The following is a 13106-nucleotide window of genomic DNA, read 5'->3' as shown; positions in this document are numbered from 1 at the left end:
AAAAAGTCAGCTAACTACTTTGTTCTAAATAAAATGGATTTTCCTCCTTATCTGCAGAAAAGAGAAGGCTGGAATTAATTCCTGAAGAATTGCACCGCCATTGTATTCAAGCTATGCAAGAAAAAGTGTCTCTCGAAGTACAAAAGCACCTTGAAGATTTTAGGTACATATTGTTTATTGGTTAAATTTTATGTACACTTTGAAGTTCAGTTATTGCTTATTTGTAGTGTTTTAGGGAATACTTTCTGCAAAGTATCCGTCTTCATTTTGAGGATTTTTGGAAATTAATCTAAGCCAGTATATCCTGCAGTCTTAAATGCGGTCAGGCTGCCAAGAGCCCAGATTCTGATTATGTGACCATAAGGGTGGTGCAGTGGCTGTTACTTTGAGGACTGGTTGTAACTACCATTTTTCCCAATACTGCCATAACTTCAAACAGTCCCTGAACAAATAGTTGTTAAGTGAGGACTGTCGTGTCATCTTTTCACATAAGATAATATATAATGTATTCTTTTTAACTGATTGGTTTCACTGAGATACCAAAGGCGTATTTAAGAATAGCCTGCTGCATCGATGGCCCACTTCCTTACACTCCTGAAGGTGGGCATCCAGTGCTTCCCTTCTTGTGCCCACAACAGTTTCTCGCTCTTCATTCTGTTCCTTCAGACAGAAACGCAGCATGGGTCTCACCCTGGCAGAGGGAGAATTGACCAGGCTGGATGCAGAACGTGTTCGGGACCGGATGACCTTAGAGAAGGAGAGAGCGTGTGCAGAGCAAATCCTGACCAAAATTGAAGATGTGCTGTACGTATGCCTGACGCAGACACAACCTTTTAGCTGTCCTCTACGGAGGAGGGAGCTTGGTGAGGAAGGAAATTACAGCATCTTTCCCCAGAGATGAATTTGATAGGTAGATCAGAGTGTTGTGTTCTGTTAAGAGCTGTTAGTCCAGCTCTTAAAAATGGAGCTGGAGCCCAGCAATAGTTAATTATTTCTGCTAATGAATTGTCACAAAGCAAAGCCTATGTTTTGCAGAGAAAAACAAGGCTTGACAACCATAAGATTAGTGGTATGCCTGTTAATTACAACTAGCTATGGTAGTTACATTCAAGTATAAGATATGCGTTAGATTATCCAATTTTGGTTCCTTTTTTGTCATGATCTGAGACTTCTTGCTGACAACTTTCAACAACAGAATGTGGAATTTTAGTGTACTCTACATCTGCTACTTCTTCCTTTTAACATTTAACCCTCTGGCCCTATTACTATGGTAGTATAACAGGTTGGCTTGAAGGACAATCCAGCCTTTGTCAGTCTAAATGAGGGTGAATATTGAACAATGAAACTGCCATTTTCATTAATTTTTGCCTCTTTCCTCTGCAGGATGTCATCTCAGCCTCTAGAAGAAGATAAGAGGTAATTAAACCTTGGTTACAATCACGCTAAGTCTTTCCCTTCTGGTTTATATGTGCTGAACTGGTGGAGTCCTCTATTGGCTGCTTAGGCAAATTACAATTATCTTCTGCATATTCTTCTCTCTCACACTCCTTTACACCAATATACAATATAATCTGACTGGACCTGGCTCTATCTAATAACAGGCAAGGGATCTTTCACAGCCATTCTATTCCACATCCTACTTTAAGAGAAATGGCAGTGACTGAATTTAAAACTACATGACTTCCTGTAGTTTGGGTTTATGAGTATTATAATGAAGTTGCAGTTCAATACTTTTTGGGTTGCATAATTTTTCTTTCAATTATTATTATTATTACTCATTCCCACTTAAATCAACAATTTTAGGATTATAATAATGGTGTTGATTATTTCATTAATAAAATAATAGAAATGTTAGAGACATAATCATCTGTAGGTAGCTCTTCACATCCTCCTATGGGTCATAACAATATAAATTATTGTCAGTGTCAGAAAAATATATTGGAAAAGAGAGAAACTCATTTGCCATCCCTTCATTGAAGTTACTTGATGTTGTTTTCCTGTTCTTCTGTTTGGTCTCATCTACAGTTCAGCTATACAGTATGTTATTCTCACCTACATGAAGCACCTTGGTGTACGAGTCAAAGAACCCCGGAACCTAGACCAAAAACGGGGACGGATTGGATTCCTGCCAAAGATAAAGGTAAAGTTGATATTTTTTAAAAAAATCAGAATTACTGTCCAGGTGACTGTTTGGCAAATTGATAAGTAACAATTTTAATAACACGATGTTAACAAAGCACAACTGTGATGTTAAGTAGTACCATGTGTCTCTGCCACTTTGAGCCTATTGCAAAAGCTTTTTCCTTCAATAGAAGAAAAAATGTATCTAGTAGAAAATAGAGTCTCTGAATCTGATGTTGGGGACAAACGAGAGTATATCCTATGTACAGTCACTTTAATTAGCCACACTGGAGGAGAATCAGAATTAAGCCTTACGTACATCTTTATTGCATGGACTGAAAATATATTAAGACTTGTATCAGAAACTGAATTCCTTGGAAGCTGTTGCAAAAGAGTGAAAAGTGTCAGTTTTGAAACTTAATTAAGGGCATCAGTACAACATTGTAAAGCAGCTTAGGGCCTGCTAAGGGAATTTCAGTGAATCGGTCTGGAGTTTCCCGTTTGGACACTGAATGTTCCAGGATACCATGCATCTACTTGTGTTGGTCTCTTGTTGGCCTTCACACAACAATTTGTTTCCATCTTGAGGGAGCAAAAGAGTGGTGCAAGATCACGTGTTAGTTCTGAATTGCAGAGTAACTAAAACTTTCCTTTTAAATCAGGCAGGTTCAGCCCATGGCCCACAAGCCGCATGCAGCCTAGGGCAGCTAATAATGCAGCCCCACAAGGTTGTAAACCTTTAACATAATTATGTGAGTTTTAGTGATAATTGTATGCATTAATTATATATTTTTTTCTATATGGCACAAGACAATTCCGTGGCCCAGGCAAGGCAAAAGGTTGGACACTCATGTTTTAAATGGTTGCCTGAGAAGACCCTTTTGACAATTATTTCTTTGGTTCCTTTTCAACTGTAGCAAAGTATGAAGAAAGATAAGGAAGGGGATGAAAAGAAGAGGAGGGTCTTCTCAAATATCCTGGGACCGCCAAGGAGGCCGAGCCGCCATGACAGCTATGCAAGTATGTCAACTGAAGATATACGTGTTTTGTTTTTCTAGTGAGTTTGATCATAGTGCCCTGAAGCTAAATGTTGCTAGGCTACGGTGGATGTATTTTTCAGGTTTCAGGGGAGAGTAAATTTTCTGCATTGCTGATTACTCCTTATTCATCCAGTAGGCAGAGCCATGGAGATACAAAAACAGCGCCATCCAAAGCACTTATCCTCATCATCTTCGGTCAGTCCGGAACCACCAGATTTGGTCAAGATGCGCCAAAGCGGGATCAGTGATGGCATGGATGCAGCCTTCCAGCCTGCTAACTTTGTATCTCCAGCAGCTTCTGGAACGTTTCCATCTCAGGAAGGGAGCAAAGATGGCGAAACAGGTGAATTGACATCATTGTCAAAAACTGTCACAGCCTCTGTCCATTTTCCAATTGCAAGAGAAAAATATTCCATTGTCATACAGGTCACTGTCATTGTATAGATTTCTGATTGTTGAAAGGCCACTTATCTCATTCGAGAGATGGGGTGATCCTAGGCAAAGTAGGTGGAGAAATGGTGGAAAACACTTTAGAAAATGGGTAGTTTTAGATGTTTAATACCGCTCTGCCTGCCCTCTGCCTTATTGATTTGTTCTGTGCTTATATTTAGGGCCAAAACAAGTTGGAGAAACAGTTAATTCTGGTGATTCTGTGGACGGTACCCCTTGTACACCTAGCGTCATATTTGATTTTCCATCTCCTCCCCTGGACCATTTGCAAGAAGAAGAAGGAGAAGTTGATAGGCAAGTCTTAGCCTCAGACTTAAGCAATAACTTTTGTAATTTAGCGATATGAGAATTAAGTACGGCATGTCTTTTTAGGACAACAGAGATGATAGCCTAGATGTTTTGATTGTCGACCACTGTTTTTAGTCTTTTATAACTGCGCTCCTCAATGGTACAAAGTTCATCTTGAGCTACTATTGAACTCTCTTTCTAAAGTGATCAATTAAAAAAAAAATCACTTTATCAAGTAATGTTTTCATAAAAGTTTGGTTTTCTTTCCAGGTTAGGAGAATCAGGGACTCCAAAACCTTTCCGCAAGTGAGTACAAGTCTACATGTGTGCAAAATAGATTTGGCAATAGTTTCTTACATTATCTGACTATAGCAGAAGAAAGAAAAAGCATCTTTATTGATCTTGGATAGAGACAACTAGAAATCCAAATACATCCATATAAAGTTTTTCTGTGAAACCTAGATACGGTGTAGGGCAAATAGATCCTCATTAAAATTTAATTAATTGTTATATTGTCCTTGGGTAATGTACCTTTCCCCTTTTGGCTGAGCTGCAGCCTTGGGTCTCTCTCCACCTAAAATAGAGAAAAGGAAGTAACTGAGGATACAATACAAAGCTTGGTTAGATCTCATTTCTAACCCTAAGGCAAGTTTTAGTCTCCAAGGACCCAGGCTGTGTTATCCTTAGTTTGTTTTTCTTACTCTTCCGGCAGAGTGCCTTGCTAAAGTTAAAGAGGCCTTTCCTTTCCCTCTTCCTAGGGTGGACAGTGTGAGTGCTGGGGACATCCAGAGTGAAGACGAACTTTTTGATTTTGACATGGAGACAGACCAGCCCAACTGGCAGCAGCTGGTGAGCCGGGAAGTGTTGCTGGGCCTGAAGCCATCTGAAATTAAACGCCAGGAAGTGATTAATGGTGAGTTATGGAGAAGACGTGGGAGAGAACCCGAGGAATTCCAGCCTTGGTTGTTTCATTGTTTTCTGTAACCAAGGTGCTATGTCCACCCTCAAAACTGCAGCGTTGGCTTTCAGTCACACTGTCCAGAGGAAGATTCCGGGGAAGATGAGAGGGAGGTTAAATTGCCATAGCTCTGAAGGCACGGCCAATTGTGGTATATTTGGGGCAGTTCAGGACAGCTGGCATATGCAATCTAGATTCTTCTTTATCTAGAGAGGTTTATTTCTTCTGCTGTTTATCAATTCTTACCTTCAGGGAACACCTCCTAATATTATTCTGAAGGTGTTTTTTATCTGCACATTCTTCATATAATCCCTTCTCTCCCTTATGAAGACCATCACAGTGACTCTGTTCGTTGTCCTTCTTTCCAGAATTATTCTACACTGAACGTGCTCATGTCCGTAAGCTGAAAGTCCTGGATCATTTGTTCTATCAGCGTGTGTCCCGTGAAGGGATTCTGACAGCTCCTGACCTGCGGAAAATATTTTCGAACCTGGAGGATATCCTCCAGCTTCATAGTGAGTGAGACTATCTGACTGCTGGATTAATAAAGCACTTACTCAGTCTTATGTGAAAGTAACTGAGAAAACAGTCCTGGGTTGCTGGGTTTTTTTCTCCTTCTGAAGGCTGCACTGAGGCTTGAAGGGCTGCCTGGTGTTTTAGGGCAGAGGTCCCCAACCTTTTGGGCACCAGGGACCGGTTCCGTGGAAAGAGATTTTTCCGCGGACCAGAGGGGGCGTGGTTTTGTGTGCTGCCCTCATCCCGTGGATGGGGCTTTGCTTGTTTGTGCGGATCGGTTGCTGGCATGGTGCGGCCCGGTACTGGTCCACGGACCATGGGTTGGGGAGCCCTGTTTTAGGACCTCAGATTGTGCCGTATAGCTGTTTGTATGTGTGAGAAAGGGTGTTGTTAAGCTACTAGAGTAAAATGATGCTTAAATATGTGCTTACTAAGAGCTTCTTATCCTGTCTCAGACTTTAAATTAATTCACTCTGTGAGTCAATCCCATCTATTGAACGAAAAGGGTGTATGTTAAATAGAGGTGGAAAATGATGACAAAGAGGAGGGGGATTTTATGGGGTTGATTATTTTTGGTTCCTCAAAAATATTTTTCAAGAAAATAACCTGGGAGAAGACTGCTTCCCTGCTACCACACTGAACAGCGAAACAATTTAATATGTATTTGTATTGTATTGTATTACTACAGAGAACTAGCTTGGTCTAGTGCAGTGATGGCGAACCTTTTAGAGACCGAGTGCCCAAACTGCAACCCAAAACCCACTTGTTTGTCACAAAGTGCCAGGGCTGCATCAGCATTGTGGTGCCCCCGGGGTGGGTGGGGTGTATGGCCTACTGGGTGGGCGTAACTGCAGTGGTCATGGCAGACTGGGTGAGCGTGGCCGGTGCCAGTCCCTTGCCATCTCTGGGGGGCCAATGCCGCTTATTCGCTCACTTCCTGCCCTGTCATTTCCAAACGCCATGTGCTCGCTACTCTGGGGAACTCTGCTGGGGCAACGGCACACGTGCCCACAGACAGGACTCCGAGTGCCGCTTCTGGCACGCGTGCCATGGGTTCGCCACCACTGGTCTAGTGGTTGAAATGCCAGACTAGAAATCAGGAGACTGAGTTTTATCCTGCCTTAGGCGTGAAAGCCAGCTAGGTGACTTTGGGCCAGTCACTCTCTCAGCCCACAATGTCAGGTTTGGCTATTAAACGGATCAGTCAATTGCTGTCACGACCAATAGGTTGACCAAGAGGTGGATCTGAAAACAAAGCGGATCCTGCATTTGCAGAAAAATGCAAGGAAGGGGGAGAAAAGCATATTTTATGTGGCTGGTTGTTATAAACACTCAGAAGCTGATCTTGAACCAACCAGTAGTTAAGTATCACTGGTTTCAGGCAATTACTTTGGTTTTTCAAAATATCTCTCCTTATTTCTTTTTCTTTGCTACTTAGCTGGACTGAATGAGCAGATGAAAGCAGTGAGGAAAAGAAACGAGACATCTGTAACTGATCAAATTGGAGAAGATTTGTTAACTTGGGTAAATTAAATGTTTGTGTGTGTGCATATGAAAAACCACACAAGTTTTTTCCTGAGAATTGAAATGTTTGAGAAATAATATATCAGTTGAGCTACAAATCCTTGGCATTTATTTTGTCTAGAAACCTATTATCTGAAACTCTTCCATTCTGGGAGAAATAAATAAAAGGGGCAGTATTAAGATAGGAAGGTTAGGCAGCATGGAGCATGCATGAATTATATAAGAAAGGTGACTTTCTTATATAATTAATATGTGAATAAGGTGATTTAGCTTAAAGAGTTTCAGACTAGTAAGTTCTCACTTTAGGTTCTGGATTCAAGTAAAACCTTTTAAAATACAAAAGTGCAGCAAGTATTAATGCATTCATCAAGGCATTAAAGGGTTAATCGGGATTCACTAAAAATGAGGCATGCTGGTATTTAGTAGCAATATGTTTTATGATAATTATCATTTAATCTTGGGAGCTGTACATGAAAGCTCATTAGTAATAGGAACCCCTATTTTCCAAAGTTTGTGTACAAGGATAGAAAGAAAGGGGCAAGTGGGTCTTCCCATGAACTGGGTAACATAGAAACATGTTTTGTCCCCAAGCATCCATCTGCTGTGTAAATAATTGTTCATGCTAGCATTATACCTGTAAATCACTGTTCATGGTTTACATTTTATTTTACATCTTGTACCTGTGGCTTCTCATCCCAGTTCAGTGGAGCAGGCGAAGAGAAATTGAAGCAAGCCACGGCTACCTTTTGTAGCAACCAACCCTTTGCTCTTGAGGTGATCAAATCACGGCAAAAGAAGGACTCACGCTTCCAGACTTTCGTCCAGGTAAATATGGGGGGTTTGGCATCTAGCGGATCCTTGCTTTAGGGCTCCCGGAGATTGGAGGTGAGGACAAAGCATTCATTCATTTACAAAATTGAGCTCTTAAAAAAAAAAAAAGCTTTCTGAGGCTGCGTCTTAAGTTTTTAAAAAACTGAAGGAGAAAAAAGAATAAATGCCAAGTATCTCACTTGATTTATGGAAGATCTTTGCTAATTTTCTCAGCTCGGTGGTTGGGATTCTAAAATATTATGTATTCTTTACATGGCACAAAAAAACTAAGTTACCTTCTCCTTTAAGCCTGTGACTGAGATTGATTGATGATCATATTAAGTCTGAAATAATGAGTAGTGGAAGCTGTTCCCGGTTTCACGCTGGACCTTTCCTCTAATTGCCTACTAAAATAGGATTGTTTGCATTTCTGCTTAATCTTGGTGTTCCTTAACTTGTATTTTCTAGCCTGAAACGTGAACCACTAAAACGTTTATAGGGCAGTATCAATTCAGGTAATTATGGTCTTAATAAAAATTACACATGCACTTGCCCCTTTTCCATTTAGGAAGCTGAGAGCAATCCACTGTGTCGCCGATTACAGCTAAAAGATATTATTCCCACTGAGATGCAACGGCTCACCAAGTATCCCCTCTTGTTGGATAATATTGCAAAATACTCAGGTACCATGTAACCCATTTTGTTTGTGGTTGGATTGTGATGTGGCAATTACAGAGAACTATTTGGATTCAAATTGAAACCCAAATTAACAAATTCTGTTGAAAAATAATTTGCCACCATTTCAGTACCGCTTCATCTTTCTGAAATTCCCTTATCTTCCTCCAGATGAAGGAGCGAGGTGATGAGACGTGATTTAAAAAATTAGATCATTAATAATGAAATAAAATATTCTGGGTATTCCTTTTTGCTATTGCCATTCCTCCCTTTTTGCATTCTTCTTACCTATAATATTAATGCATGAATTTCATAAAGCCTTGATACAAAGTTCATCTTTATAATTTGCTGCTTAAAAGAAGCTGGAAAATGTGGGGCATTCACATTTTGTCTCAACTATTTTGTCTTAGCAGACAAAGGAATGCTTTTTGTCTTGAGAATGAGTGAGTGTGTTTCATTCTTATTGTTTCACATTTCACCCATTTCATTTTTAGAGCAACCTTTAGAGAAGGAAAAAGTGAAGAAAGCAGCAGATCATTGTCGGCAGATTCTCAATTTTGTGAACCAAGCTGTCAAAGAAGCCGAGAACAAGCAGGTAAGAAGAGGGAGATATAACTTGATTTACAAAAGCTGAAGGGACTATTGGCTGTGAGGTAGGCTTATGGGTTTATAAATGAGAAGGCTATCCTTTGTCTATCCTTTGTTTTAAAAGGGATCCCAAATCGACCAATTATTGCCTGCCTTCAGCCAATTGTCCTTGGCCAGAATAACTGACTTGAGTTTCTCTTTTCTCAACAGCATTTAGAGGACTACCAGCGGCGGCTTGATTTGTCCTACCTGAAGCAGGTGGAGGGCCCTTTGCTGGATGAATTCAGGGTGAGTGAAAGAAACAAGAGGGATCCTGAAATCTGTTAAGCATTCATAAATGTACTTTGCTGTTCTTTGTGCTTCTGTTTCCAATTTTATTGCATCCGGTATTTGGACTTTAAGATACCACAAAGCAAAAAGAATGGAAAATTTTACATATCTCACCACATTTGGGGCCATTTCTTCTCAGAACACGGATGGACCTGGATTTATCAGCAGGCTGGATCAGGCTATATAAAATGAGAATTATTGCCTAGAAAGGGAGGCTTGAAAGGGAAATATGAGGTCCCTTCTTGTCCTTCTTCTCAGATTAGAATTCTTTGGTGCAAAATGACCTACCTATGTGGTGAGATAATCAAAATAATTCTCTGCCTTTTTCTGGTGAACAAATAAGATGATGAATATGTATTAAAAGATCTCTGATATTGGTTCCTCAAATTTGCAGTGATGGTCCTTCTGATAAATATTTTGAATTTTACAAGCAGTTTCAACACCAAAACACCTAGCAGGAAGTAAAATACAATAAAAATAATAAAACGCCAAGGATCTGCCAATCAAAATGGATAATTTTTTTTGTTCTTTTTTGGTAGAATTTAGATCTAACCAAGAAGAAAATGATTCATGAAGGGCCTCTGACTTGGAAGGTGAATCGTGACAAAACTATTGGTATGTTGTTACCTGTTGTTTTCACTGAGACTTGTAGGATATCAGGGGAAATTATTTGAGGATATTATGTAATTTCCTTAGAGCTAATTAAGCAATAAGTATTTTGAAACGGGTTGGAAGATAATAAAGGATGTGCGAGGGCACAGCAGTGGTTTTCGAGCTGGTTCTCAGAAATAGGGATGGGCCCAAATGCTTTTTATGCCTGGCTGAGAAATTTTATGCCTTATTATTGCTTCTGCTTGGGATGCAGCCTTCAGTATCTGCAAGGTAGAAATAATAGCCCATTTCTGTTTTTCTCCTACCACTGCAGATCTCTATACGTTGCTCTTGGAAGATATTCTGCTATTGTTGCAGAAACAAGATGACAGATTAGTGTTGAGATGTCACAGCAAGATCCTGGCCAATACTGCCGATAGCAAGCACACATTTAGCCCCGTTATTAAATTGAACACTGTCTTGGTTCGCCAAGTGGCCACAGGTTAGTAGGAGTGAGAATGTTAAGTGGCTCTAACATTGTTTTGAAAAAAATGGTGTTGTCTAATCCAATCATTGTCCTTGGGTAGAAGGATGGGATTCAGGAAAGAATAGCAAGTTGAAAATCATTGCTCATTAAGAAGAACCTTGATGCTCCTCTCAAATTTGCCAGAAAGCATCTAGCTGACCCTCAGTTTTCTGACAGAATGCTCTTTGAGCAGCTCAGTCAAAACTGGAACTTTTCTGGCTATATGGATGTCATTATGTCTGCTCGATCCAGAGAAGTGTATTCTCCAGTAACGCCTCATATCAGTTGGCGGAGGTAATTTAATGAATTACCGTTTCCATACCATGGATGTCTAGCCATCATTCAAAGGAGCATATCAGGCCAAGTGTCTGTTACCAATAAAGGAGAATATTTGCAGCTCAGGGTTGAAATGAGGGCCCTTGATATTCTCTGAGTTGGATTGTTTTCTTGCAGACATTTCATTGCCCAAACTAGATAACATCATCAGAGCACTGATGATGTTACCTAGTTTGAATAAAGAAACCAAAGGACCCCCCAATTGTCTGTTAACTGAAGTTCAAACACAAATAGGTAATGCAGCAAGATAATGGTTCAACCCATACAGACAGGGTGACAGGGCTACAGTAAAATCCATGTAGTTTGGTTACCACCTTGTTGGTTATCAGTCTGCTGCTTTATAGCCACTTCAGATTTTTCTGGGAGAAAGTCATAAGAGGGTAATATTCTTGTGGCATTCTGCTACCCAGTAGATTTATACTTAATAGAAGCAGCCCAATTTGAATCCAGTTAAATAAAAGTACTTGTCAGAATTGACTACCCTTAAAAGCTGGTTTTTCGTCTCTAACCTTCATTTAAGTATATATTCCTAATTGTGCTTCTTTGTAAGGACCCAGTTTGGGGAAAGAGCCTAATTGCGTCCCATACAGAATTTGTATAATTGATTTTCCAGCAAATAGCATAATAGATGCTGTAATTAAACCTCTGACCTGCGAGAGGTAAAGTGTGAGAATTGCTGCTTTCCTTAGGCTAAGATAAAACAATGGCTAATTTCAGCTATTTGCTTTGTAGAGGATTAAAACATAATCAGTCTTAGATATTTGAAGCACTTAATTTATATTAGTAACATCCATAAGAAACTCTGATATTGATTAGTGACAAAAATGGAAGGACTAACTTTTTCATAGAACTTTATACAAACAGAAGTGAACTGTATGCCCCCTTCCTATTCACCTGTTCGATGCTCCTTAATGCAAAATTGCCCATATCAGTCATGACACCTGTGCATTTACTCCCACAAAGGATAAATGTAGGAAATACAACACTAAGAGTCACACTTGAGCAAAGAAGCATACTGACTTCTGAAGTAAATGATTTCTTCCCAATTTAGGAAAACAGAATTTAAGAAACTAGGATTATTAAACCTCAGTTAATTAGCTGAATAGGGCATGGCTGCTTTTCTGTGTGGAATCATTTCTTATAACTCTGTATACTACATTCTTGAGTGAAGTTGCATGACATTTCTTATCATTTCCTTAGGTGCATATTTTGCCCAATGGATGAGAACTAGCAGAGCACTTTACAAAACACGCCAACTGTTGGAAAGTTGATTGGGGAAAAGAGAAATTGTGTTCTGTCAGTTCAACCTGTGCAGCTGAAGTCCATTTTAAACTCATGTAGTTACTGCAACAATTACTGTCTTCTTCTCAACCATATCTGATATACAAAGCTGAATTCTACTAAATCAAAATAAGATAGAGGTTCTGTCAGCTTTAACTTGTTCTTTGTTTCTCCAGATAATAAAGCATTCTTTGTTATTTCCATGTCGGAAAATGGAGCCCAGATTTATGAACTGGTGGCACAGACAGTTTCTGAAAAGACAGTGTAAGTTGACTTGGGCAAATGCAGACTATTTATCACTTGTTAAGGAGGGAAATAAATCTTGTGTTCCAAATCTTTGAAGGAGCTTCCTCTACAAGTTGTAGGGTTTCTTATAGAACTCTTTGAGGATTCTTCCTCCCATTATGGCATGTAAAGTCATCTTTCTCTCCTGCTGATAAAAATGGAACGTAGATTAGAGGAGACTTAACCAAGAAACAAAATTGTAGTATTCCTCATTTAAAGTCAACCTAAATTAATAACATATTAAATATCAACAGCAGGGCTTCTCAAAACATGTCATAGGAAATATTTGTTGTCTTCAGTAAGATACATAGGGCCATCTGTCATCAATTAGGCAAAATGTTGGACAGTTTATGTTTCTGCTGTAGTGTGAGAAGCAGGACAGAAAGGATATACTTGCCCTGCTCTGCTAAAAAATTTAGTTTCAATTAGTTGAAAGAAGAGCACCCAATTATGAAAATTAGGGCTATGGCACTATTCAGTTTCAAGCAGAAACTTCAAAGCAGTGTAGGCACTCATTGCACAAAGATCACACATATGTAGAAAAAGACACAATATCTTAAAGGGAACACTGACAGGAATAGTGTCCAATTCACCAGTTTTCTACTTTGGTTTGGAATATCTGTATTTGTATATAGTTTACGGGAAGAGATAAGGATATGAATTGCTTATGAACATCCTGTCCATAAAGTTATTATAACAGATAGAGTAGACTTTTAGTCCAGTGAGGAAGGAGACTAAAGTGGCCTGTGGCCAGGAGACAGAGAATAAGATGTATTTTGGACTAATT

The 13106-nt window shown here is 39.5% G+C and overlaps 1 protein-coding gene across 1 annotated transcript in view; it reads left to right on the top strand.

Moving 5' to 3' along the window:
• ARHGEF12 (Rho guanine nucleotide exchange factor 12) overlaps window positions 1-13106 on the top strand; it is a 54338-nt gene that overhangs the window by 36102 nt on the left and 5130 nt on the right. Inside the window, exons 17-34 of the mRNA XM_015813737.1 lie at window positions 58-163; window positions 667-804; window positions 1384-1416; window positions 2026-2140; window positions 3039-3141; window positions 3295-3504; window positions 3773-3905; window positions 4170-4205; window positions 4658-4812; window positions 5226-5372; window positions 6812-6897; window positions 7597-7722; window positions 8276-8390; window positions 8877-8977; window positions 9181-9258; window positions 9840-9915; window positions 10226-10393; window positions 12211-12298. Of these exons, the coding sequence (XP_015669223.1) occupies window positions 58-163; window positions 667-804; window positions 1384-1416; window positions 2026-2140; window positions 3039-3141; window positions 3295-3504; window positions 3773-3905; window positions 4170-4205; window positions 4658-4812; window positions 5226-5372; window positions 6812-6897; window positions 7597-7722; window positions 8276-8390; window positions 8877-8977; window positions 9181-9258; window positions 9840-9915; window positions 10226-10393; window positions 12211-12298 (2014 nt within the window). The remainder of the gene's footprint in view (window positions 1-57; window positions 164-666; window positions 805-1383; window positions 1417-2025; window positions 2141-3038; window positions 3142-3294; window positions 3505-3772; window positions 3906-4169; window positions 4206-4657; window positions 4813-5225; window positions 5373-6811; window positions 6898-7596; window positions 7723-8275; window positions 8391-8876; window positions 8978-9180; window positions 9259-9839; window positions 9916-10225; window positions 10394-12210; window positions 12299-13106) is intronic.

Source organism: Protobothrops mucrosquamatus, unplaced genomic scaffold (assembly GCF_001527695.2).
Source record: "Protobothrops mucrosquamatus isolate PMUCROS unplaced genomic scaffold, P.Mucros_1.0 scaffold186, whole genome shotgun sequence".
Taxonomy (NCBI): Eukaryota; Metazoa; Chordata; class Lepidosauria; order Squamata; family Viperidae; genus Protobothrops; species Protobothrops mucrosquamatus.
Note: the sequence above shows the minus strand (reverse complement) of the source record. Positions and strands in the feature narration are given on the sequence as shown.